The sequence below is a fragment of the Leptopilina heterotoma genome, unplaced genomic scaffold (assembly GCF_015476425.1).
Source record: "Leptopilina heterotoma isolate Lh14 unplaced genomic scaffold, ASM1547642v1 Lhet_65, whole genome shotgun sequence".
Taxonomy (NCBI): Eukaryota; Metazoa; Arthropoda; class Insecta; order Hymenoptera; family Figitidae; genus Leptopilina; species Leptopilina heterotoma.
In genome coordinates this window covers 4,435,358-4,461,700 of record NW_025111152.1, presented here as the reverse complement: position 1 = coordinate 4,461,700, position 26,343 = coordinate 4,435,358, and the positions used below count along the sequence as shown (strand labels likewise).

General features: G+C 25.8%; 2 protein-coding genes across 6 annotated transcripts in view; both read right to left on the bottom strand.

Moving 5' to 3' along the window:
* Positions 1-26,343, bottom strand: part of LOC122510014 (disks large 1 tumor suppressor protein) — a 1,103,313-nt gene that overhangs the window by 379,335 nt on the left and 697,635 nt on the right. The gene's annotated exons all lie outside the window — the stretch shown is intronic.
* Positions 1,793-8,993, bottom strand: LOC122510017. 2 transcript variants are annotated; one of them, XM_043624402.1, is made up of 11 exons: positions 8,870-8,993; positions 7,929-8,047; positions 7,590-7,814; positions 5,186-5,323; positions 4,965-5,107; positions 4,836-4,902; positions 4,574-4,742; positions 4,215-4,453; positions 2,438-2,600; positions 2,225-2,349; positions 1,793-2,143 (listed from the first exon to the last, which is right to left on the bottom strand). In XM_043624402.1, the coding sequence occupies exons 1-11, from the start codon at positions 8,931-8,933 to the stop codon at positions 1,793-1,795; spliced, it is 1,803 nt and encodes a 600-aa protein (XP_043480337.1). In that variant the 5' UTR covers positions 8,934-8,993. The 2 variants fall into 2 exon arrangements, with proteins under 2 accessions (XP_043480337.1, XP_043480338.1); XM_043624403.1 differs by lacking the exon at positions 7,929-8,047 and having other exon boundaries at positions 7,590-7,723; positions 8,870-8,988.

Here is a 26,343-nt window from a genome sequence, read left to right as displayed (position 1 = left end):
ATACAAAATCTAGAATTTCAATTAAAACTTTATACAGTTTCCACCCTTCGTCGTTATCCGGAACTAAATCGCCGACCATTAATCCGAAATTTCTAACAAAAAACATCATTTCGGACGCAGACATTTTTAACTTTTCTCCTCTAATATGGTCTCTTGTGATCAAAGTTGGTTTATTTCCATAGTCAGGCCCATAATTAAAATTTTGAATACGTTCATTTAAAGTCTGAAGTGTGAAAAATTGGCGAAAAAAAATAAGATAGTCCAAAATTGCACATAGATCATAATGGCAAACGCCCTCAAATAAGTCATGCATAATGTCGACCATCAGATTTTTAACAATATGAAACGAAAATAAACTATTAAAAATACACCGAGACTTTATACCAGTAATAGAGAAATTATCAGTACGTAAATCTACTTCGTAATTTATTATATTTCTTAACATTTCGAGGTTCTCTTTTTTTTGTTGTCGCATTGTAGTTCGATGTTCTTTGCAAAAACGGCAGTAGTAATTGGCGTTGAACGATTCGACAAATCCATTAATGGATTGAAAGCCCTTATTATCTCCTAGTAATAAGCACAAAGCAAAGAATATTCGACGCTCGCCTTCTTCGGTTTGAATAAGAATACCTGTTTCTTCTAAATATTTTAAATCATTAAGAGAGGGTCTGAAAGCTTCTTCATTAAACAAAACGCGATCACTACTCAAAAATATTGACGATACAAAAATATTTTGCAGTTTCGAAAGTAAATGTTGCGGAATGCATGGGATTTCGTAATAAACAGCACCTATACTATGGTCCCCTGAATGTGATCCAGTTTGATTGTCGGGTTCCGCATCGTCAAAATATAAGAATAGAGGAAACACTGTCTTTCCTTGAAAATGGGTTTCTTCTATTTCTCTCCATAAAGGACTTTGAATAATGTTTGTGAATTTTCTTGAGTTTTTCAAACTGTCAATATAATTTAAAGTTTCATCAAGTACTCCGGGTAGTTCGAAAAATGACTTTAGCACACGTTGCATAGGAATATGCTGTCCGGTTAAATCAAATGGAGTTACAACAGCTTGTCCATTAATATTTTTAATTTTTTCTCCAGGTCCGATGATATAAGATACGGGACGAATGTAACAATCATGATCCTCAAGAGCATTCATTCTTAAGTATTCGGTTTCTAATTTAGAAAACGGATTTTGCAGAACTGAGAACATTTGATTTAACTCTCGAACATCTTCCTCTCTTTGATTAGTGTCGCGTAGCATATTATCAACTCTTGATTTAAGGTCCTCTAGAAAGCCACTCGAAGAATATTCTTTCATATAATCAATCACATCTTGAATTTGAGCTCTATTTAAAGTATTAGACGAATAAAGTTTTGCTGATAAGGCCAGAGATGAATTATACAAAGTATTTCTCAGAATCACAGATGTTGCAGGTGCCCGATCAATTTCATTATGCTCTTCATTATTACCTTCAACGGGCAATACAATTGCAATATCTCTTTCTGGATTGTTAAGATCGATTTGTTCAAAATCTTCCACTTCTCTTTCAGGATTGTTAAGATCGATTTGTTCAAAATTTTCTACCTCTTGATGTTGAATGGGAAAAGGATGATCCCGATTTAAATGTTTTCGGAAAGATTTCGCAGTGCCGTACTCTCTGTCACAGCCATTTTGACCACATTTAAAAACACTTAAAACATTAAAGCCATGTATAACTTTCAAGTGGTTACATAAACCATTAATAATAGGGATAATTAATCCACATTCACTGCACACGTACATTTTGGTGATTTATTTCTGTTGCTGTCCCAATCCTCTGAGTGAACTAATGACTGCACTCACTCTCTGTATTTTCTCATCTCCCTTTAAATAAATATCGAAGAAATAATTTTGGATAAAGTAAAAGACAGCTTTGCACGGTGTTAAATACGCAGCGTCGAGAGCGAAATGTGATTTAAAACAGACATCAAGAGCCTTAATCGGTGTCCTCAAAAGGTAACGTACACCATTTATCTGCACATAACTTGCAGAAATTTCCGATAAAGTTGGTCCAACTAATATGATGAATGGTTGAAGACTCAAATTGAGATTTTTTAGTTTCTTGGCATGTTGCTCCACGGATCTTTGCAAATCTCCAGGAATCTACAAATAAAAAGCATATTATATGAATGTAATTTTTTTTAACTTGTATAATAACTTGTTCAATAATTTGTGCAATCTCACCTTAACATGAAGAACAAAAGATATTCTTGCTTCTGCAAATGTTGTCACATCAGATGATTCTTTGCGGCGAATTCTTTTTGATAGTAAAGATGGTAACATGTGAATAATTATTGAATCACGTTTTCCTTTTCACAAAATTAAAATATATTATTATTTTTATATAAATAATTATTTTATTAACATATTTTTTAGCATATTCTTTGGGCAACATACCTTCTGGAGCGGCGTCATAATCCTTCAATAATTTCAAAGTGTGCAAATCTGTTTTAGCTACTTCTTTTTTAATCAGATTAACAATCAATATTTTTCTAGTTTCCCATCGGGCGAGCAAACCGTCTTCTTTTCCAGGGAACAATTCTTTAAAATCTTGATCCAGCTAAAAAAATTTATTAAAATTTAACCAAATTATTGTTAATCAATTTTAAGGTAATTTAATTTAAGTTTAAATATATCAATAGGAAAATTAAAATTCGAAGCACATTACATTGTCCAATATACTAAGAAGAATTTAAAAATAATATACAGGCTTCACACTGACCCTATAAATGTATTTTAGGGGAAATAGGGGACTGAAAATTTAAAAATAAGGGACTTTTAGGGGACCATAAAATTGGTTAAATTAAGATAAAAATATAATTTATTTATACAGGGTTGCTACTAAGATTTCACTTTATTTTTTCCTGACCCTAAAGAATATTTTGATTTACTCTAAAAATTATTAGATACTCAAAAAAAGTTCTATTAAAATTTACAAATTTCTTCAGACGTAAATTTATTTGAAAACATCAATAGTTTTATTTAAAATAAATATTTAATCTTTTTTTTTTCATTGGAATTAAGTTGTTCAAAAATTTCAAATTGAACAACTCACAAGAATATTATTATAAAACATAAAGATGACAGACTGACAAAATCATTATTTTATTATTTCAAGAATATTATTACCGTAATTTCTTCAAAATTATTTGTATGATTTCGATTCAATTAACATATTCTAGAATTTTTAACTAGAATTGTACAACTATTCCAAATAGATTAATTCTACAGAATTGTTAGTTAAAAGTACGAAAAAAAATAATTTAATTCTACGAGAAATCAATTATTTAAATACAAAAATAAATAATATTGAATGTTTTTTAAAATTTAATTTTTACAAAGAATTGTATTAACAACTTTTAAAAATAATTAAATTCCTGAGAAGAATTTAAGTAATAATTTTTGAAAACAATTGAATTCATGAGAAGAAATATACTTAAAATCTTGAAAGTATTTTTGCCAAAAATTTCTTTATTTTTGAAGAAAATTCAATTCGTATGAAGAAATTTATTTAATATCTTGAAAATAACTGAATTTTTGCTAAATATTTCTTTATTTTTCAAAAACTTGAATTCCTGTGAAGAAATTTATTTAAAATCTTGAAAATAACTGAATTTTTGCTAAATATTTCTTTATTTTTCAAAAACTTGAATTCCTGTGAAGAAATTTATTTAAAATCTTGAAAATAATTGACTTCTTAAGAAGAATTAAAAAAAAATTTCGACAATAATTTAATTCTTGAAAAGAATTTCGCTATCTATTTATAATGATAATTCAATTTCTGCAAAGAATTTTATTACTTTTCAAAGGAATTGAATTCTTGTGATGAATTTTTATATTTATCAAAATAATTGAATTTTGGAAAAGAATTTTATTAAAATTCCTTAATATAATTGTTTATGGGAAGAATTTATGCAATTTTGTTGTTTATCAAGCTAATTGAATTCTTTTGCAAAATTTCAAACACATTTTTGAAAATAATTGATTTTGTGTGACGAATTAAATGTTATTTATGAAAATATTTGAATTAAAAAAGGGGGACTTTTAGGGAAATAGGGGACAGACTGTGAAGCCTAATATAAAAAAATATTTTTTAAAAATTAAATTAATTAGTTAAAAAGAATTAAGAGTTTTAATAAAATCAATGAATTTTAAATGCATTTATTATTCTTACCAATGAAAATCCATTTGCAAGCCCTAGAATTGTCCATTCTTGAAAATAATCCTGGATATAGTTTTGTTCTTCTGCATTATCAACTACATTTTCTGTGGGTCTGCTACTTTTTAATCTTTTATTTCTGAAGGCATGTGTAATAGACCATTTTTTAAGCAATACGGGCCATGAATCGCAACTTTCGTGTTTTAGAAAAGAAATAGCTGCTTTAACAGCGTCGTCATTATTGTCACTGCTCCCTGAAAAATAAAACTTAATTTTAATTTACTAATTTAATTAACAATTTAATTTTTAATTATATGAACGTTTTAAAATAATTATTAAAAAAATGTTCTTATAGATTTACATTTTTAAAATACCTGTTAATTGAGAAGGTTCTGTGAATTTTAATTTTGTCGATTCTGTGCCTGATGTGGAAGGACAACCACTCCCCTGTTTTGCCAATTGATATTTGATGTTTTTAATCTTATTCGGCAATTTGCCGAAAGCATTCCGATGTGCAATATCTGGAGGTTTATAATAAATTTCCTACAATAGAAACAGAAAAAAGGATGTATAATAAAGATTCTAGTATAAAGAATTATTTTTTAAGAATCATACTATAATAATTATTATAATTACCTCACTTTCGCATGGAAAAAGTTCACAAATTTTTGTTGCAGCAGTTTTGTACTCAGTGTGACCTGGCCTAAACACATAAAAAGTTAAAAGTATTTTGTTATTACAAAAATGTTGCCATATTTAACTTACGTAAAATTTTTCCTCAGAATAGCTTCAGCTACAGCATCACAAATGTGCGATCTATCCGATTCTATTAAGAAGCCATTATTTTCATAATTTTCTACAGCAATTTGTGATGTAATTGAGAATTCATTTAAATACTTATGTAAATCCTGTAAACGTTTTTAAATTATATTTTTCAATTTAAAGATTTATATTTAATGTATAAGTCAATTAAAAATTTTAATTACCAAATTCTTAAGAAACTCGGTTGCACTCCATGAAGCTAAATGTTTGTTCTGTTTATTTTCATCACATCCAGCCGAACGTTTTCTTTTCTTGCTTTGTGATTTATTCGTATTAGATTCTTTATTTATATTTGCAGAGTTCTACAATTTGAAAAATTAAATATTATAAAAAAGTGAAACAATCAGGGTGGCCACCAGACCTTGAAACCTTGAAATGGACGTGAATTTTGTCAAACCTTGAAAAAACCGTGAATTGGACGTGAATTTTTTTAAAAACCTTGAATTTTAGTACTATATATTATTAAAACCGAAAAAAAAATTTTTTGACCATTTTCAAAATTTTATTTTTTGATCAGGGAATTCAGGGAAAAGTCAGGGAAAGTAAAATTGGTCAGGGAAGTCAGGGAAAAATCAGGGATTTTTATTTAAGTAACTGGAAAAAATTGAATTTTGGAGAAGTTGCAAATGATTGCAGAAATTCAATTATTTTCAAAAGTAATAAAATTCTACGCAGAAATTCAATTATGTTCAAAAATTTAAAAAAATTCTCATAAAAATTCAATTATCTTTAAAAATAATAAAATTCTTCTCCAAATTTCAATTATTTTCAAAAATTTTAATAAAATTCTTTGCAAAATTTCAATTTTTTTCAAAAAATTTTTCTCAATTCAATGATTTTCAATATCTACAGTTTTAATAAAATTTTTCAGAAGAATTCAATTATTAAAAAAAAAATTTTGATAAAATTTTAAACAAACTTCGCAATAATTCAATTCTTTTCATAAATAATAACATTTTTTACAAAAATTCAATTATTTTAATAAATAAAATTCATCATAGAATTTCAATTATTTTTAATACAATTTCAATTGAATTCCTCGAAAAATTTTATTATTCTTGAAAATTTTATTAAAATTTCTCGACAAAAATCAAATTTGTTGATAAAATTCTTTATGATAATTTAGTTTCGATAAACATTCATTTATTCAATAAATTATTTATTTTTATATTTAAATAATTGAATTCTTGTAGAATTTTCCAATAAAAATTAATTTTAAAATGAATATTAGTTAAAATTTTAGATAATAATTGAATATTAAAAGCATTATAGCATGAATTTTTAAAAATACATAATTGATAAAATACATAGAACATAATTGAATTCTTTCAAAGAATTTGCTTAAAATTGTATTAAAAATAATTGAAATCCTGTGAAGAATTTTATTAATTTATGAAAGTAATTGAATTCTTGCAATGAATTTTTTCAAATTTTTTTTTAAATAATTGAAATAATTTAAAGAATCTTATTATTTATGAAAATAATTGAATTCCTGCATCGAATTTTATTACATTTTTTTAAATAATTGAATTATTTTGAGAACTTTTATTAAAAAAGTAGATTGTGAAAATCTTTGAATTTCAACGAAGAATTTCATTATATTCGTGAAATGTAATTAAATTCTTACAAAAAAATTAAGAGAATAATTCCATTTTTCTAGGAATTCAATTTAAATTGTATTATAATTAATTGAAATCCTCAGAAAAATTTTATAATTTATGAAAATAATGGAATTCTTACAACGAATTTTATCAATTTTTTTTTAATAATTGAATTCATGTGGAAAATTTTATTACTTGTAAAAATAATTGAATTTATGCAACGAATTTTATTACATTTTATTTAAATAATTATATTCTTTTGAAAACTTGTATTAAAAATGTAAATTTTGAAAATTTTTGAATTTCAGCGAAGAATTCCATTATTATAATTTTTGTAAATAATTTAATTTTTTTTTTTTTGAAAAATTTTATGGAAATTAAAATTTTTATAAAACATGAATGATTTATAATAATATTGATTCTTATAAATTGTTTAATTTTAAAAATGTTTGAATTTGAATGTTTTGAAGAATTTTAATTCCTATGGAAAAATAATAATTAAATACTTATTTAAAAATTTAGTTATTGATGTTTGCGAATAATTTTACAATTTAAGAAATTCGTAAGTAAATGTAATAGAATGTTTTTAATAATTTTTAGAGGGAATCAGAATATTCTTTATGGTCAGGGAAAAAGTGAAAATTTTGTCTGGAAATCAGGGAAAAGTCAGGGAAAAATAAAATTAAATATTTGTGGCAACCCTGAATTTTTTAAAATCTATACGATTGATTGTTCAGAATCGTAAGAAAAGCCTATAAAAAATTCGGCAATAAAAAATAATTAAAAATGTGGAAGTAGTTGAATTTTTTAAGTATTACTATAGTAAAATTTGAACCAACAAAAAAACCTTGAAAATTTCCTAGAAACCTTGAAAAAACCGGGAAATAGACGTGAATTTTATTCACGAGTTTTGGTGGCCACCCTGAACAAGGAATAATTACCGAAAATGATTCGCTTTAGACAATACCTCTTCATCACTGATTGTAATTTCTTGCGATTCCTTTGAAACTGCCAATTCTTCAGTCTCTTTAACATTCTTCGACGATGTCGGTTTATTAATTTTTTTTCCAATTTCCTCTTGATTGTCTGTCGTACTTGGCACTGTAATCAATGGATTTAAGTCTCTTAATTCGTCCTTCTCACTTTGAAACAATGATTTGTCGGTTGCGGAACTGAAATCTCCGTTTTCAACCTGTAAATTTAATCAAAATAATTTTGACACCATAAAATATACAAATAAATAAATATAGCATTAAAATACTTAAAAAACCAATCATATGTCGATTTGCAATAATAATTTAAATACCTCATGTTCTAATTTTAGACACTCTATTAAATCTAAACGAAGTCCAACTTCTGGAACGAATTCTTTAATCAAAGCCTCGTTCAAACCACGCAACCTCTTCATAGTGTTTATTTTTTGACCTAACACAAGCAAAAAGCGAAAAACAAATTCCCAAGAAAGTATGAAGAAAAATAGTAGCAAGAAATTTAACAGATAAAACGAAAATAAATTAAAATTACAATTAAATGTTATAATATTTAAATAAATAAAATTAAAATAAATAACAAATTGCAAATGCAAGAAGACTAGACATAATCAAATAAAAATTCTCTCAATTAAAAAGCGAAAAACAAATTCCCAAGAAAGTAATAAGGAAAATAATGGTAAGAATTGTTACATTTAAATATATAAATAAAATTAAAATACATAACAAATTGCAAGTGCAAGAAGACTAGACAAAATCAAATAAAAAATCTCACAATTAAAAAGCGAAAAACAAATTCCCAAGAAAGTAATAAGGAAAATAATGGTAAGAAATTTAACAGATAAAACGACAATAAATTAAAATTACAATTAAAGGTTGTAACATTTAAATAAATAAATAAAATTAAAATACATAACGAATTGCAAGTGCAAGAAGACTAGACAAAATCAAATAAAAAATCTCACAATTAAAAAGCAAAAAACAAATTTTCAAGAAAGTAGGTAATAAGAAAAATAGTAGTAAGAAAAACAGATAAAACGAAAAGAAATTAAAATTGCAATTAAATGTTATATCATCTAAATAAATAAATTAATTAATTTAAAAAGAAATAAATGAAATTAAAATAAATAATAAATTACAAATGCTAGAAGACTAGTTTGCTTGTGCAAATGTTTACTTTTCTAACCTCAAAATGAATGAAAGAGAAATTGAATGCATTGTACAAGTTAAATGAGTGATACAATAAAAATTTACTTACATTCAAAACGATCTTCTAATTCATAAAGCCCGTACAATCGAAGCCACATTTTCACTTCTTCCATATTAACTGTATTTTAATAAAACAAATTGAAAATAAACATTCACGTGCCCGCGCGAATCTCTGCACTTTATAATAAGTTTCTGCTATCGCCCGATTGCACATGCGCATAACGCCTCTCCATACAAGTATATATTCTAATTCCTAGAATATATTCTTCTTTTAAGAATATCAACTAATATTGAAACTATTTGATGGAAATATACTAAAAGTTTTAGAATATACACTAAAGAAAATAGTCTAGAATATTTTATACTTAGTTTCAGAATACTTTTTTTTCGGTGTAGTTTGCTTGTGCAAATGTTTACTTTTCTAACCTCAAAATGAATGAAAGAGAAATTGAATGCATTGTACAAGTTAAATGAGTGATACAATAAAAATTTACTTACATTCAAAACGATCTTCTAATTCATAAAGCCCGTACAATCGAAGCCACATTTTCACTTCTTCCATATTAACTGTATTTTAATAAAACAAATTGAAAATAAACATTCACGTGCCCGCGCGAATCTCTGCACTTTATAATAAGTTTCTGCTATCGCCCGATTGCACATGCGCATAACGCCTCTCCATACAAGTATATATTCTAATTCCTAGAATATATTCTTCTTTTAAGAATATCAACTAATATTGAAACTATTTGATGGAAATATACTAAAAGTTTTAGAATATACACTAAAGAAAATAGTCTAGAATATTTTATACTTAGTTTCAGAATACTTTTTTTTCGGTGTAGTATATCCACCTTGCCATCAATTTAAAATGACGATGGAAACTCACAATATAATTTCAAAAAGGATGGAACGAAATGGAGCGCGGCTGTTCTCTAGAGTCCTTCTATTAAAGGTAAATCTATATATAGTATCGATAAATCGAAATATATCGCTTGTGTCGTTCTCAGAGGAGTATATCGATGTATCTTTGAATTTATGTCGGCGTCTCATACTTTTCGTCTTGAGAGACGAAACGAGATAAAGTTCCACTTGTCCTTTCGCCCCTTTAGGATTTTTCAACTTAGATTTACGTTCTTTATTTGATCATACGAGTGTATATAAAAAAAATTGAGTTATTATTGAGTTTCGATTCTTTAAAGACTTCTCCCCCCTCTCTTATTTTCATTCTCAGTAAAATTTACTGATTATTTAGTTGCAATTCCGTTATGTCATCTGATTGTTGTTTTTATTATTATTTTTTTACTATTATTATTATTACTACTATTTTTATTGTTAACATTATTATTATGAGGTTTGTAGTAGTAAGTAAGTTTAGTAGTAGGGGTCAATTTTAAGTCAGACGGTAATTTGAAACTCGTATAATTTTAGTATCAATATTAAGAATATTCTTAAGATATTTACTAACTCGACTTTAGAGAACACTTTTTAATTTTATGAAATTTGAAAAGTGAGTTAAAAATTATTTATATAAGTGATAAAAAATAATAATATTAATACCTAATAACAGGGTTGCCATCGGTCAAGGAAATCAGGGAATTCAGGGAAAGTAAAATTGGCCAGGAAAATCAGGTAAACGTCAGGAATTTTTATTAAAGTACTGGAAAAAATTAAATTTTGGAGAAGTTACAAATGATTGCAGAAATTCAATTATTTTCAAAAGTAATAAAATTGTTCGCAAACATTCAATTATGTTCAAAAATTAAAAAAAAATTCTAATCAAAATTTAAATTATTATCTTTAAAAATAATAAAATTTTTCCCCAAAATTTTTTTAATTTAAAAAATTTTTTTTTTTAATTTTATGTAATAAAATTTTTGGCAAAATTTCAATTATTTTAAAAAATTTTCTTCAAATCTATAATTTTCAATGTCGACTATTTTAATATTTTCCAAAAGAATTCAATGATTTACAAATTTTTTCTCAATAATTCAATTATTTTCATAAAAAATAAAAATTTCATAAGGAATTCAATTATTTTTCAAATTTTTGAAATAATTTCTACGCAATAACCCTCACAGCACGGGATATCCCGCGATTATCCCATTTCCATTCCGTGATATCCCTAGGATATCTCAGGGAGATTCCATGAGATATCTCACGGGACAGAAATTTGGATATCTCAAGGACATCCACTGGATATCCCTGGGAGGTCCCTGGGATATCCACGGGATATGCAATGTTTTCTTTCGTGGGTCATCCCGTGTGGGATATCCCGCGTGGGATATGTTAGCGCATGCGCAGGAAACGAAATGCAATCGTTCCAAGTGTCAAAGAGTGTGTGTCAAAGAGCTGTGAAATTATATTTAACGCATTTAAATTAGAAAAAGTTTGTTTAGATATTTGTTGCATTAAATTAACAAAAGTGGAAAATAAATATAATTATTAATTATTTTGTAATAGACAAAATGAATTGACCAAAATTAGTTTAAACCCACACACAATAAATGTTTAGCGTTAAAAATACATTTTATTGAATTCAACTAATGTTTATTAAATCACAAAAAAATAACTTTGATATTAGTCAAATAATCTTTTATTTTTGAAATAATTTTTTTCTCATTCTAGTTATAATTTAATAATGGTTTTTCAACTCTTTAAAGCTCTAATTCTTTTTCAACATATTACTATTTCTCACGTAGCATATTCCGTGTGGAGAATATTTGGATATCCCGCGCGAGTCTCCCATGGGATGGAAATTCCCAGGGATATCTCTGAGATGTCACAAATATCCCAGGGATCTCCCTGGGATATCTCAATATCCCGCGGGATATCTCTAGGATATCCCTGGGATATCCTTTTGCTCAGAGGGAATTTAATTATTTTCATAAATAATTAAATTTTTTACAGAGATTCAATTATTTTCATGAATAATAAAACTCATCAGAGAATTTCAACTATTTTTAATAAAATTTTAATCGAATTCTTCGAAAAATGTAATTATTTTTGAAAATTTCATTAAAATTTATCGAAATCATTCAATTATTTAGAAATTTTGTTGATAAAATTCTTTATAAGAATTCAATTTTTAGAAAAATTAATTTATTCAATAAATAATTTATTTTTGTATTTAAATAATTAAATTCTTGTAGAATTTTCTAATAAAAATTGATTTAAAAATTAATTTTAGTTAAAATTTTAGATAATAATTAATTTTTTAAAAAATTATTTCAAGTTTTTATTTTCTAAATATTTAATTCAAGAATTTTCGAATAATCGAAATTTTGTAAAATTAAATTGTAAACAAATGGATTTGAAAATTCTCAAGGAACTTTTTCGAAAATTATTAAAAATAATTTATAATTGATAATTGAATTATTTCAAAGAATTTTAATCCAATTTTTGAAAATAATTACATTTTTCGAAGAATTTACTTAAAATTGCATAAAAATAATTTAAATCCTGTGAGGAATTTTATTATTTAGGAGAATAATTGAATTCTTGCAATGAATTTTTATTACCTACATTTTTTTGTAATTGATATCCTGTGAAGAATTTTATTATTTCTAAAAACAATTGAATTCTTGTAACGAATTTTACCAGTTTTTTAAATAATTGGATTCATGTGAAAAATTTTATTACTTGTAAAAATAATTGAAATCTCGCGAAGAATTTTATTAAAATTTTTGTAAATAATTTAATTTTTTATGAAAAATGTTATGGAAATTTAAATTATTATAAAACATGAAGATATCTAATAATTTTTAGAGTGAATCGGAATATTCTTTAGAGTCAGGAAAAAAGTGAAAATTTTGTCTGGAAATCAGGAAAAGTCAATGAAAAACAAAATTAATTTTTTGTGTCAACCTTGAATAATTAAGTTGTTTTGCGTAGTTTATAGGCGCGCGCTTTCATTTTATAAAAATTTGGATCGTAAAAAATTTAAAAACGTTCGTCATCTTTTGCGTGGGAGTTTATAATCGCTGTGTGTTGAAAAAACAAAAAAAAAAGGAAAAGAAAATGAAAAAAAGAAAAGCAAGTGCTTCGCTATAAAAAGAAAGCTACGATTCCTTGGTCCAAACAACATAAGGAGTTAAGAAGCATTGTTAAGGGGTGAAAGCTCGACTTTCGATATTGTGGTCGCGAGCAAGATCCTTTCCCGAACTTTCATGTTTTACGATTATGGTTGTTGAGGGAATATGAAGAAAGCGTAAAAGCCTCGTTACAAGGTCGTCGATCCTTGTACAATGGTTTTCGCTCGTTAATTCTTTTAGGACTTATATACACTATATTCCCTCTTGTTTCCGCGTCCCTCGACGATCTTTGTTATTTCACCCTCACTCTCTTTCCACCTTTGGTTTATTTCTCTTTAATACACGAAAAACCTTTGTCTTCTCGCAATTACCACTTGGCAAATATAAAACTGAGAGAATGACAACATTTTTCTATTTCGCGTTTCTTTTACACTTTTTTGTCTACCCCTTTTTCTGGATGATTAATTGTCGCAAAAATTATTTACTGTGTTAGGGAATTTATTATTCTATTTATTCTTGACTGTAATTTTTAGGAATTCTTCTTTTATGTTTCAATTCATTATTATTATTTATTGTTAGGTTTTTCTCTGTGAGGAATAGGGTTTTTTATGTAAAACACTATACATAAAAACCCGAGTCAAAATTTTAACTCTCTTTAAATTCTCCAAAAACCTCTTTTTATCTTCTTTTAAGTCTCCATAACACTTCTATAAATCCTCTTTTAAACCTAAAAACAATGTTTATTTGAGAAAAATTTATTTTCACTACTAATTCAGAAATTGAACAAATTTAGAAAAGTGTCTGACAAAAATTGATTTTAACTACTAATTTTTATGTTACAAAGATTTAAGAAACTTTTGTCAGCCTCTAAATTGATTTTGACTATTGATTCCCAAATTAAATAATTTTAGACAAATTCGATCAAGCAAAATGATTAGTCATCTTTGTTAATTTTCTAAAACAGAGTTGCCTCAGATGAGGGAAGTCAGGGACACGTCAAAGATTTTTATTAAAAGTACTGGAAAAAATTTATTTTTTAGAATTCATAAGAAAATTCTGATTATTGGTGTCTTTTTAGCTTGCCTCATAAACTATGAAATTGACACGAATTTTAGTACAAAACATTCTATTTTTTCTATTTCTAAAAATAGTTTCTTTTTAAATAACTTAATTCTTTAAGAACTATCATAAAATTATTACTTATAAATTAATTAATGGAAAATTTTACTTAGGCAAATATTTCAAAATTAAATATGTTATAAAAAAGTTGCGTTTAAAATTTTCATAAATAGATGAACTTCAAAAGGTTTTTATTTAAAATTTTATGAAACTTCGATTTTCAATGAATTTAATTAGAAATTTTAAAGAATATAGATTTTTGAAAAATGTTAATAATTCAAATTCTTCTAAATATAGTTAGATTTTTTAATATTATATATTAAATATTCTTTAAAGTAATACATTCTTCAACAGTAATAAAATTCTTCGCAGAAATTCCATTATATTAAAAAATTTAAAAAAATTCTCGTCAAAATTTTTATTAAATTTATCATTAAAAAAATTCTTCTCCAAAATTCAATTATTTTAAAAATTTTAATAAAATTCTACGAAAACATTTAATTATTTTCATAAGTAATAAAAATTTCACAAAAATTTAATTATTTACAAATTATTTATAAATTTCTTCGATGAAACCAAAACTGGTATCCAGTTATCAGCACCCAATTAATTTTAGAATGTAAATTTTAAAGTTAAGTATTTTCTTTGTTTAAAACCAGCTTAAAATTTTGAAAAATTAAGTTAGTGCTAATAACTAGGTGCAAGCTTCAGCTTCATATTTTTTCGCAATAATTCAATTATTTTCATAAATAATAAAATTCTTTGTAGGAATTCAATTATTTTTAGTACAATCGAATTCCTCAAAGAATGTAATTCTTCAAAATCTTATTAAACTCCGTCTAAAAGAATTTAATTATTTAAAAATTTAATGATAAAATTCTTTATAATTATTACTTTTTAAATTATTCAATAAATTATTTATTTTTGTACCTATTTAAATAATTGAATTCTCGTAGAATTTTTTTCAATAAGGAATTAATTTAAAAATTAATTTTAGTTAAAATTTTCAAGTTTTCAAATTAAAATCTTTGAAAATTTGAAATTTTCATGCTTTTAACAAACAATTCTATAGAATTAATTTTTGTGAAAAAGTTTAATTGCTTAAAAAAATTTAATTATTCAAAAATTATTTGAACTTTTTATTTTATAACATATTGTTTAATTGATGAATTTCCGAATAATCGAAATTTCGTAAAATTGAATTGCAAACAAATGAATTTGAAAATTGTCAAAGGATTTTTTAAAAAATTTTTTTAAATATTTGATTTAAAGAAGAGTTTCTACAATTCTAGAAAATAAGAATTGAATTGTATTGATGAAAATAATTTTGTAGAAGTTACAGTAACAATATTCCTATAATATAAAATAATTATTTTATCACTCGGTCATGTTTTATAATAATATTCTTTTAAGTTTCTGAATTTCAAAAAGTTTGAATTTGAAATTTTTGAAAATCTTAATTCCTTTAGAAAAATATCAATGATTAAATATTTATAAAATGAAGTTATTGATGTTTTCGAATAATTTTATAATTAAAGAAATTCGCAAATAAATGGATTAGAACATTTTTTTTTGAGTATTTAATAATTTTTAGAGTGAATTAGAATTTTCTTTAGGGTCAGGGAAAAAGTCAAAATTTTGTTTGGAAATCAGGGAAAAGTCAAGGAAAAACAAAATTAAATTTTTGTGATAACCTTGTAAAAGTTAATTAGTAGTAAAACAGAGTCATAAAGAGTATTTCTAATACCCTTTCATGTAGTATCAGTCGCTCAACACTTGTTTAGTAGTAAAACAAAGTTTCGGTCAGACATAAAGTTTTATTACTTCTAAACATGCCGTTAGTAGTAAAATTCTTTTTTAGACAAAAATTGTATACATTTTAGAACCTATAAGTAGTAGAGTACTGTTTTAGTCAGACAAACTAGAATATATTCTTGTAAATACAGTATCAGTAGTACGAGATAATTTAAGTCAGGCACAATATTGTTCTATTTTTAAATAATTTTTAAATTACAACTATAAAATTGTTGCTTTTTACTACTAATTTTACAACTTTTTTTTAATAGTCATTCATTTCAATTTTCTCTTTTATATTTTGTGTAGTACATATTTTTCAATTATGTTGAAACATTCAATAAAATTTGTAAAGTAGTAAGGAAGAGAAATGGTTTTTTTATGTTGGCCCAATGGGAAATGCCAGTGTAGTGCCGATGCTCACCACTGGCTTAGTACTCAGACGATTGTTCGGCGTAGTCTAGCCGAGCCTCGACAATTAGTGCTGGCGCAGTACAGAATTTTTGTTTCGCCAAAGCTTGGACAAGCCACGGCGGCAAGTGCTGGCTGAGTATAGAAAAATTGTTCACAACGCTCTTTGCCAACATTGCTTTTTTGACATAAACTTGAAAAAAATTATAAAAAAAGTTTATAAATGTTTATAAATATAAATTTATTGGAAAAAATTAATATTTTACTTTTCAGTTGTTCATTTTTTATTCTTATTAAATTTAATAATAACAATTTAACACAATTGTCTAATTTTGTAAATAATAAATTATTTAAACAAATTAAAATTATAAACAAAATTTAAACTTTAATCTCAATAATAATTTGGTTCCTATTAAAATACTATTATACTTCTTACTATGAATAAAAAATTATTAAAAAATTACCACGTAATTTAAGAATTACGTAAAATGTTAAATGCAATAAGTAAAGTAATTTAATTTTTAAAAATTTAGTTTAATTTATTTTATTTCAATTTATTATTTCTAACGTATCCCTATTTTTTTCTCATCTTTGACTCAATAATTGTATGTCTGAATGATACTGAGATATTAAAATTTTACTGCACACACGTGTCGTTAGCATAGTGGTTAGAGCGTTAGTCTGTTAGTCCGTAGGTCGTAGGTTCGATTCCCCTCGTCAGCAATTTTGTTTATTTTCATAGGTTTGCGATATTTCTAGATTCCAATCGTCAGGTACTAAAATATGAAAATCTAATGCACACTTACTGTAATTGTTTATTATTTAATTTTTAAATGTTATAAACAATTTTTTTCTACTTCATTTACTATATCCATATTGTTAGTCTCCATCTTTAATACAATTTCTTTAAGAAGAGAAATATTTTATGAATAATAACTATTTATTAATATTATTTACCATTTTGTTATTAAATTATTTATAATTATTAATTTACGACTAATTAATAACAACCCAATGGGAAATGCCAGTGTAGTGCCGATGCTCACCACTGGCTTAGTACTCAGACGATTGTTCGGCGTAGTCTAGCCGAGCCTCGACAATTAGTGCTGGCGCAGTACAGAATTTTTGTTTCGCCAAAGCTTGGACAAGCCACGGCGGCAAGTGCTGGCTGAGTATAGAAAAATTGTTCACAACGCTCTTTGCCAACATTGCTTTTTTGACATAAACTTGAAAAAAATTATAAAAAAAGTTTATAAATGTTTATAAATATAAATTTATTGGAAAAAATTAATATTTTACTTTTCAGTTGTTCATTTTTTATTCTTATTAAATTTAATAATAACAATTTAACACAATTGTCTAATTTTGTAAATAATAAATTATTTAAACAAATTAAAATTATAAACAAAATTTAAACTTTAATCTCAATAATAATTTGGTTCCTATTAAAATACTATTATACTTCTTACTATGAATAAAAAATTATTAAAAAATTACCACGTAATTTAAGAATTACGTAAAATGTTAAATGCAATAAGTAAAGTAATTTAATTTTTAAAAATTTAGTTTAATTTATTTTATTTCAATTTATTATTTCTAACGTATCCCTATTTTTTTCTCATCTTTGACTCAATAATTGTATGTCTGAATGATACTGAGATATTAAAATTTTACTGCACACACGTGTCGTTAGCATAGTGGTTAGAGCGTTAGTCTGTTAGTCCGTAGGTCGTAGGTTCGATTCCCCTCGTCAGCAATTTTGTTTATTTTCATAGGTTTGCGATATTTCTAGATTCCAATCGTCAGGTACTAAAATATGAAAATCTAATGCACACTTACTGTAATTGTTTATTATTTAATTTTTAAATGTTATAAACAATTTTTTTCTACTTCATTTACTATATCCATATTGTTAGTCTCCATCTTTAATACAATTTCTTTAAGAAGAGAAATATTTTATGAATAATAACTATTTATTAATATTATTTACCATTTTGTTATTAAATTATTTATAATTATTAATTTACGACTAATTAATAACAATACGGCATTTATTGCGGCAATATTCTCAGCCAGCACTGGTCCAGTGCTGCGCCAGCGCTGTCTGGCAGCACTGACAGACAGTACTTCGGCAGCGCCGGACGGCGTTATCATCCCAGAGTTATGCCAGTGCTGGCTCTCAGCCTTGCCGCCAGTGCTGCCAGTGCTGGCGCAGTACTACGCCAGTTGTAAATTTCCCATTGGGGGCTTATAATATAAAGAGTATATATTTTATATCGAGACAAAGGGTGCTTTGGAAAAAAAATGTCCGGTAATATTTTATATATAGTTTTTCGATTCCTTGGTGGTTATATTCATATATATAGTAATATTCAAACGAGAGGAATTTATTGCTGTGTCCATCTCCAGAGCGAACAATGATCGGCCATGTGGTACATTTCAGATTCTCCTATTTCCCTCGATTTGATCATTTTTTATTTTATTTTTTATTTTTTTATTTCCTGAACGTCCACGCGATCCGAGTACAGTGAAATGAAACATGAAGCTTTGCGATTTGAATTTTATCAAAAGAACACAATGCTTCGGGTACAATAACCAGCAATAAATCGGTTTCACAGTGTATAGTAGATCAACTAATACTTTTCGATTCTATGAATGGATTTTTCCTTCTTTTTTTTCATTTTAATCTGTTTTCTTAGTGCTTTCTAATAAGAAATGCAATTTGAAATTTACGTTGTTGATTTCTTATAAATTTATTATTTATTCATTCATTTTATTATTTTTTTCTATTGCATTTATTTTGATTTTTATTGTATTTATTTATTTTTTTCTCTTCATTGCATTTATTTAGTTTTTACTTTTTATTTTCCAATTTTTTGTTTATTCTATTTACTTTCTGTGTGCTGGACACTGCGAAAAAATTCTATTGAATCAATGGCATATTAGTTTGTCGCAATAAACGGCATATTCAATATCGTTTGAATACAAATACTGTTGGTTTAATAACATGTACTATCGATTATTATTGCACAATAGATTTAAATTCATCTTGTATTATATTATTACAGAAGATATAGTTTTCAGAAGAAATACTACAATATAAAGATACAATATAAAGATGCATTTCGTACATATTATTAAATCTGTTTTAAATTTAATACCATGTAGTAATGATTTGATTTCTATTTTATTTTAAATCGATAGTACTGTAGTACATGCTATCAATTTTAAAGTACATGAACAAGAATTTACAGCATGATGCTGTAGTCTGAATAATCAAAATCAAATACACTTAAATGATATTGATTTGAATTTCCTTGTACACAAAAATGATGAAATTAGCACCACTTGTGAGAGAAAAAAATTAATCTTCCAACTTTCCAAGTAGGTATATAGCGAACATTTAGTGTCATTCTCGGTAACCAATCTCTAGACAAATAAAGGTATATGAATAGTACATTTATAAACATGTTAAGTGGTAAATTAGATAAATTATTATAATAATGTAATTACATTATTTTATAAATCTTTTTTAATCTTTACTTTTATCATTGTTAAATAAAGTATTTTTTAAATTTATAGCATAATATTTATATATGAAATGCAAATATTATTTTCATTATTTCAATTTAATAATTACTGTCGTCTATTTTTAAATCCCTTTGTTTACAATTCAATTTAACGAAATTTCGATTATTCGGAAATTCTTCAACTAAATATAGATTAGAAAATAAAAACTTTAAATAATTTTTTAAAAAAATGGAATTAAACTTTCTCAAAAAAATAAATTCTGCAGAATTGTCAGTTGAAAGTATGAAAAATTCAAGTTTCCAAAAATTTTAATTTGAAACCTTTTCATAATTCAATTATTTCTAAAAATTCAGGCTATATATAATGCTGTTAATATTCAATTGAGCTGCCGGATCAAAGAAGGGCACATAACCAATGTAATTCAAATGGGTTATGTGCCCTTCTTTGATCCGGCAGCTCAATTATTATCTAAAATTTTAACAAAACTTCATTTTTAAATCAATTTTTATTAGAAAATTCTATGAGAATTCTATTATTTAAATACAAAAATAAATAATTAAAGAGAAGGAATTTATCATTCGGTAGTAATTATATTAAAGATGAAAGAAGTTAACAATCTATTCGAATCAATTTCTCACTTAAAATTGCTAACTTCTTCAACCTTTCACAAAAATAAATAATTTATTGCATAATTGAATGTTTCTTAAAACTGATATATCATGAAGAATCATATCAACAAATTTAATAATTGAGTTTTTAAATTTAAATAATTGAGTTCTTTCGTCGAATTTTAATAAAATTTTTAAGAATAATTTAGATTTTATTATTATTTATGAAAATATTAAATTATTGCGAAGAAGTTTATAAAAAATTGAATTGCTGTGAAATTTGTATTATTTATGAAAATAATTAAATATTTGTGTAAAATTTTATTAATTTTTTTTTAATAATAAATAAATTCTTTTAAAATTTTTTATTAAAATATTAGATACCTATTAAATTTAATTTTGTTAATTTATTACTTATAAATTATAAGTAATAATTTTATGATAGTTCTTCAAGAATTACGTTATTTAAAAAGAAATTATTATCAGAAATAGAAAAAATTGAAGGTTTTGCATTAGAATTCGTGTTAATTTCATAGTTTATGAGGCAAGCAAAAAAGTCACAAATAATCAGAATTTTTTTATGAATTCTAAAAATTTAATTTTTTCTAGTACTTTTAATAAAAATTCCTGACTTGAAGGTTTTTCATTAGAATTCGTGGTAATTTCATAGTTTATGAGGCAAACAAAAAAGACACCAAAATTCAGAATTTCTTATAAAGTCTAAAATTTTTCCAGTACTTTTAAAAAAAATCTCTGATTTTTCCTTAAAACTCCCTGACCTGTGGCAATTCTGATTATGCTTTTGGTTGTAAATTCTGAATTATTATATTTTAATTTAATATATATTTACTTTTCAAATATATATTTAATATAAATTAGTAAATCATTTAATCGGAAAAAGTAAATTTCATTTGATCCAAATAAATTTTTTTTCAGAGTATTTATTTATTTTATTTTCTTATTTATTTTATTTATTTACTTTCTATAAAGAAAATAAATAAATTTTATTTATTTACTCTCTTTAAAGAAAGTAAATAAATGAAATAAATAAAGAAAGAAATATGAAATTGTGAATAACTTATTATTAGGAAAATCGTGGCTGACTTGTTCCTTCATCAATTAGTAAAAAATAGGTAATTATTAATAGGTAATTACCAATTATTAAAAAATAAATAACTACCTACGAAAATATTTAAAATTCACTAATTGAATTAGTTATCAAAAATGTTAGTTATTTTGATATAACCTAAACGCGAATTTAACTAATAATTAGTTATTATTACATATTTTTAACAAATTCAAATTTAGAGAGTTGTTTCAAGAGTTTTAAATTAAAAAATATATACAGTGAACATATTTCTTTTCACTCCCTAGGGGAATGAAGGAATGGAAACTAGTGACATTTTCACTTCTGAAATATCCAAATAATAATATAGTTTTCGTCGTTGAGCGTCAACGCTAATTTCCATAAAATTACTTTATTGCATTTATGTTTAATTTATTTATATAGGGGAGACTGGGGCTAAATGTTAAATATTTCAAAAATATTTCTTTGGCAATAAATTCGATTAGATTTATAAGTAAAAAACATGGCAAAAATACACTTAACAATTAGCTTCATGCGTTTTTGGCTTTAACAACAAATATACAAAATCTGACTGAAAATATTTAGCAAATACCTTTAGGTATATCTTCAGGGGACCCAAATAGGCTAAGATACTTTTGGCGATGAGAATAAATCCAAAAAATATACTTAAAAGTTGAAATTTTCTTTTACGTAAAAATTTACAAATGCAGGATCAAAACACACTTCGTACACTGAAAAAAATTCTTAGTAGATTTGACTACTTTTTAACTACTTTCCTTAGTTCAATAAGTCCCCAAAGATAATTTTGAACTTACATTAATTATCAGATATGTAGTTGAATGAAGTGATAATACAGTTGCATTAACTACTTTTCTTAGTTAAATAGGAACCAATGACAGTTTTGCAGTAGAATTAACTGCTGATATGTAGTTAAAGTTACTAAGATAACTCAGTAATAAAGTAACTACTGAAAATGGTAAAATAAAATTATTTATAATTTATTATAAATATTATCGAGTTGTATTTTTTTATATTTCCCCCTACCCACTTTTGTTTACCTATACCTTATTTATTTAATGTCTATATACCTAACGGAGAAAAATCTCTAAACGTCGGGAGTTGAACGCTCGACCCTAACATTCGTAAACCGATAACCTAACCACCTAACCACGCTCGCCCGCTTCGATGAGTTGCTTAATACTTATAGGCATTCCAGACACAGTTCAACTGATAACTGTAGTTAATTTTACTACTTAAAGTAGTTGCATTTACAACTTTTCACAGTTGATAATCTTTTATAAAAACCTATAACATAAATTACATGGAAAATAATTCAACTCCTAGAAGAAGTAAAAACTACTACAAAATTAGTCTATCAAACTACTTTAAGTAGTAGAATCTACTACTTTCTGTAGTCATTTCTGTAACATACCTGCAGTTACAAAGTTAACTGTAAAATTACATTAATTTAATTAATAATTTTTAACTACATAAAACAGTTAAAATAAGTATCAAAAGTAGCCAGACTAACTAAAAAAGTAGTTCGTTTTATTACTTTTTACTCTACTAAGGGGATGTAGTTGAAAATGTCTCATGTATTTTTTTCAGTGTATTATGTACACCACAAAAATGAACAGAATGTCACATAACTACAGACATTTATTTAGAGTGATAAGACCCTTCTATAGTCAAAATTATAATGCTTTAACTGTTTCCGTTCAAAAGACAATGAATTTTAACTGTTTGACAGTTTAACATTTAGCCCCAGTCTCCCCCACTATCTATTCATTCGGTGTAGATTAAACTGAAAATAATCGATAAAGTAGGTTTTGTAGTAGGGAAATTGGTAAATTTAGAAGTGAATTGAAAAATGCGTTCTTTCTGGAGTGGGGAGACAGTTACAAGCTTTTGTATATATGAGTGATAGAGAAGTTAAATTGGTGAAGAGAGGGGAAGAAGAGGATGTTGGATGATGTTGGTCGCAAACTACCGGATTAATTAGACTGGCATCAAAGCTCGCTTGGCCAGCTCAGCCATCATGGGAATCGTCCACTGAAAAACAACACCGTACACAGGTATTCGTATACCAACACGGGTCTACCAGTACATGCACTCGTGGCCCTTGTTCAGTCACTGACTCTCTCTCCCTCTCTTTGAAACGCATCTCTTGGCCATTTCAGGTCACCAGACTACCATTTTAGTGCATTTACTACAGAATGCAATTTCAAATCCAACTAAAGAGACGGTGAACCACGAAGCATGACCATTCGCAATAAAACATTTCCTCCTGAATATTATAACCGAAACGAGAGAGAGTGAAAAATGTCATAAACTCTGATATTATAGCAATTCCATTCAGAAATGCAACACCGATTTAGTAAAACGAGCAAATGGAAAATAAAAAATTCATTTTTCAAATTTCCTTTTTAGAAAATATATGTGTGTAGAGAACAAATAAGTAAATGTTAAATAAATATTCGTCAAGTTCTAAACGTTTAAATGAACGTTCTTTATTTCTTTTTAAATTTATGTATTATAATAATATTTGGCCTTTTCACTTAAATCAAGTTTTTTTTTCTATATCGTTCAGAGAGATAGTAGTTGAAGTAAAAACAAAAATCTTTCATTGTGAAAGTAAAATGAAAATGTAAATCAAATTGAACTTTTATAATCGACTTCCATTAGTTACCAATTTTAAACAGAGAAAAAGTGTCTATTTTTTAATTTGGAAATCACTCATCAAAGTCAGATGCTGGTTAGTTAGTTTCTTAAGTTTTTCTATTTTAAAAATCGGTAGTCAATTTCAATTTAAAAAAAAAAATAATTTTTAGAACACTTGATCTGGTAGATGGTAATTCAAAAACGTTTTAGCCCAACAAAAATAACGAAAATGATTGTACAATAAAATTGTAGGGTCCCTAAGGTGGACACCCATCTTTTGAACGACTGTAATTCCTAAACGGTATTATATAACGTAATTAATAACATATGTTCTGAAACTGTATCTCCTTAGCTAACTTTTTAGCAAAAAATTTTTTTTATTTTACTAAGGAAAATATAATTTAGGCGACTTTGGAAAAACAGCTGAAATTTTGCTTTAAAAAAAAGTGTCAAAACTCAATTTAAGGTAATTTTACTAATTTTATTTAAAATCTATTGTTTTTGGCTTACAATCACAGAATCAATAGTAGGAAACTCTGTTTTTTGCTTACAAGAAGCTATTTTAAAATATTGCTAAATATTTATCCTACTTCATACATTAAAAACTAAATTATTTTATTATTCACTATAAAATTTTCCAAATCAATAAAATTTACATTTTCAATAATATATTTTGAATTTTTATAAATATTACATCGTAAAAAAATTCAAAAGTGATTTTACATAAAAACGCATAATGGCCACCTGAGGGCCAGGACAACATTTTTTTACCGAAATTTAACGATGTTTATTTTAGAAACAAACGCGTTTAGTTATACACGTCTAAACATTACCAAAAATTCCGTCTTCATAAACATTGAAAATAACCTTAAGCATTCAGTGCTGCTAAATAATGCACAAGAATTTCCCTAGAGTGGCCACCTTGGGGCCCGCTACCCTACAATTTTAGACCATGAAGTATATTTCCTTTATAATTGTAAATTAAAAATTAATTAAGAATTTAAAATTTTTTTGTGTAACTTATATTTTTAAAACTTATACAATGTCTACCTAAAAAAGAATTTTACTACTAACGTCAGATTTAGAAGTAATAAACTTTATGTCTGACTGAAATTGTGTTTTACTACTAAACAAGTGTTGAACTGGTGACATTACATGAATGGGCATTAGAAATGCTTTTTATGACTGTGTTTTACTACTTACTAACTTTACTAATAAATTAACAAAGATTTTAAATATTTTACCTGATCAAAACAATGGTTTACTACTACTTTCAAATTTACAGAAATTCTGAATTCCTGTGTCTCATTGTGATTCTTGTACTATACAAATACTGTATTTTAAAGAATTGAAACGATATTTGTCTGATCAAACAAGTATTGCACTACTTCATAGCCAATAAATAATAATTTAAAGCGTTAAATACTGATTTTGTATTTTTTTGAAAATCAGTAATGAAAGTCACTTTAGAGACTAACAAACTAAATGTTTTTTGAATCTTTTTATCAATTAAGTAGTTAAAGTCAATTTTAGTTAGACAATACTTTAAGGGGAGTTGTAGGGGGTCAAAGGATGGAAGAATTTGTTTTTGGTAGTCTTTTTTGGTTTAAGCGACCCAAAAAACATAAGAATAGACACCCTACTCCACTTTTTTTAAAACTGAAATTCCAACCCCCGGGAGCAGGTGTAAGGGGGTGGTAGCGGGAAAATAGCCGATGAATAAAATTTTTAATGGTCATATTCAGTTTTAGCGACCCCAAAGACATGGGGATAGGGGAGTGTAACCTCTGGGTTTTGACTTTTTTATTTTTTTGTGTGCCTGTGTAATCAGTAGTTTAAAAAAGTTTTAGTCAGAAAAAAATCATGAATATGATTTTCAGAAAAAATTGTTAATAGTTAATTAATAAAAAAAAACACTTGTTAATTAAAAAATAGTAGAAAAATTTTTTGTGTACGCCGAAGCGGATATGTAAACTGTTTTTGTTAAATTCCAACAATGTGTGTGATAATAGACCAAAATGCGTTTTTTCAATAAATGCAAAGAACTTTTTTTCAAGTTAATTAATTGGAAAAGGTAAATCTAATGCATTTACTTTTAGTATTTTCCTTATATTTTGTGATGCAATATTGCATTGTTCCAATCTACGGTTGAAAATAATTTAATTTTTCTTCTTTAAAATAGCGCCAATTTCTGGATGTGAGACACATCATATCACCAGTTGTGAGACGGTGTCGACACCCATCTGGGCAGCATAAAAAATACGACTTTGCAGGCATA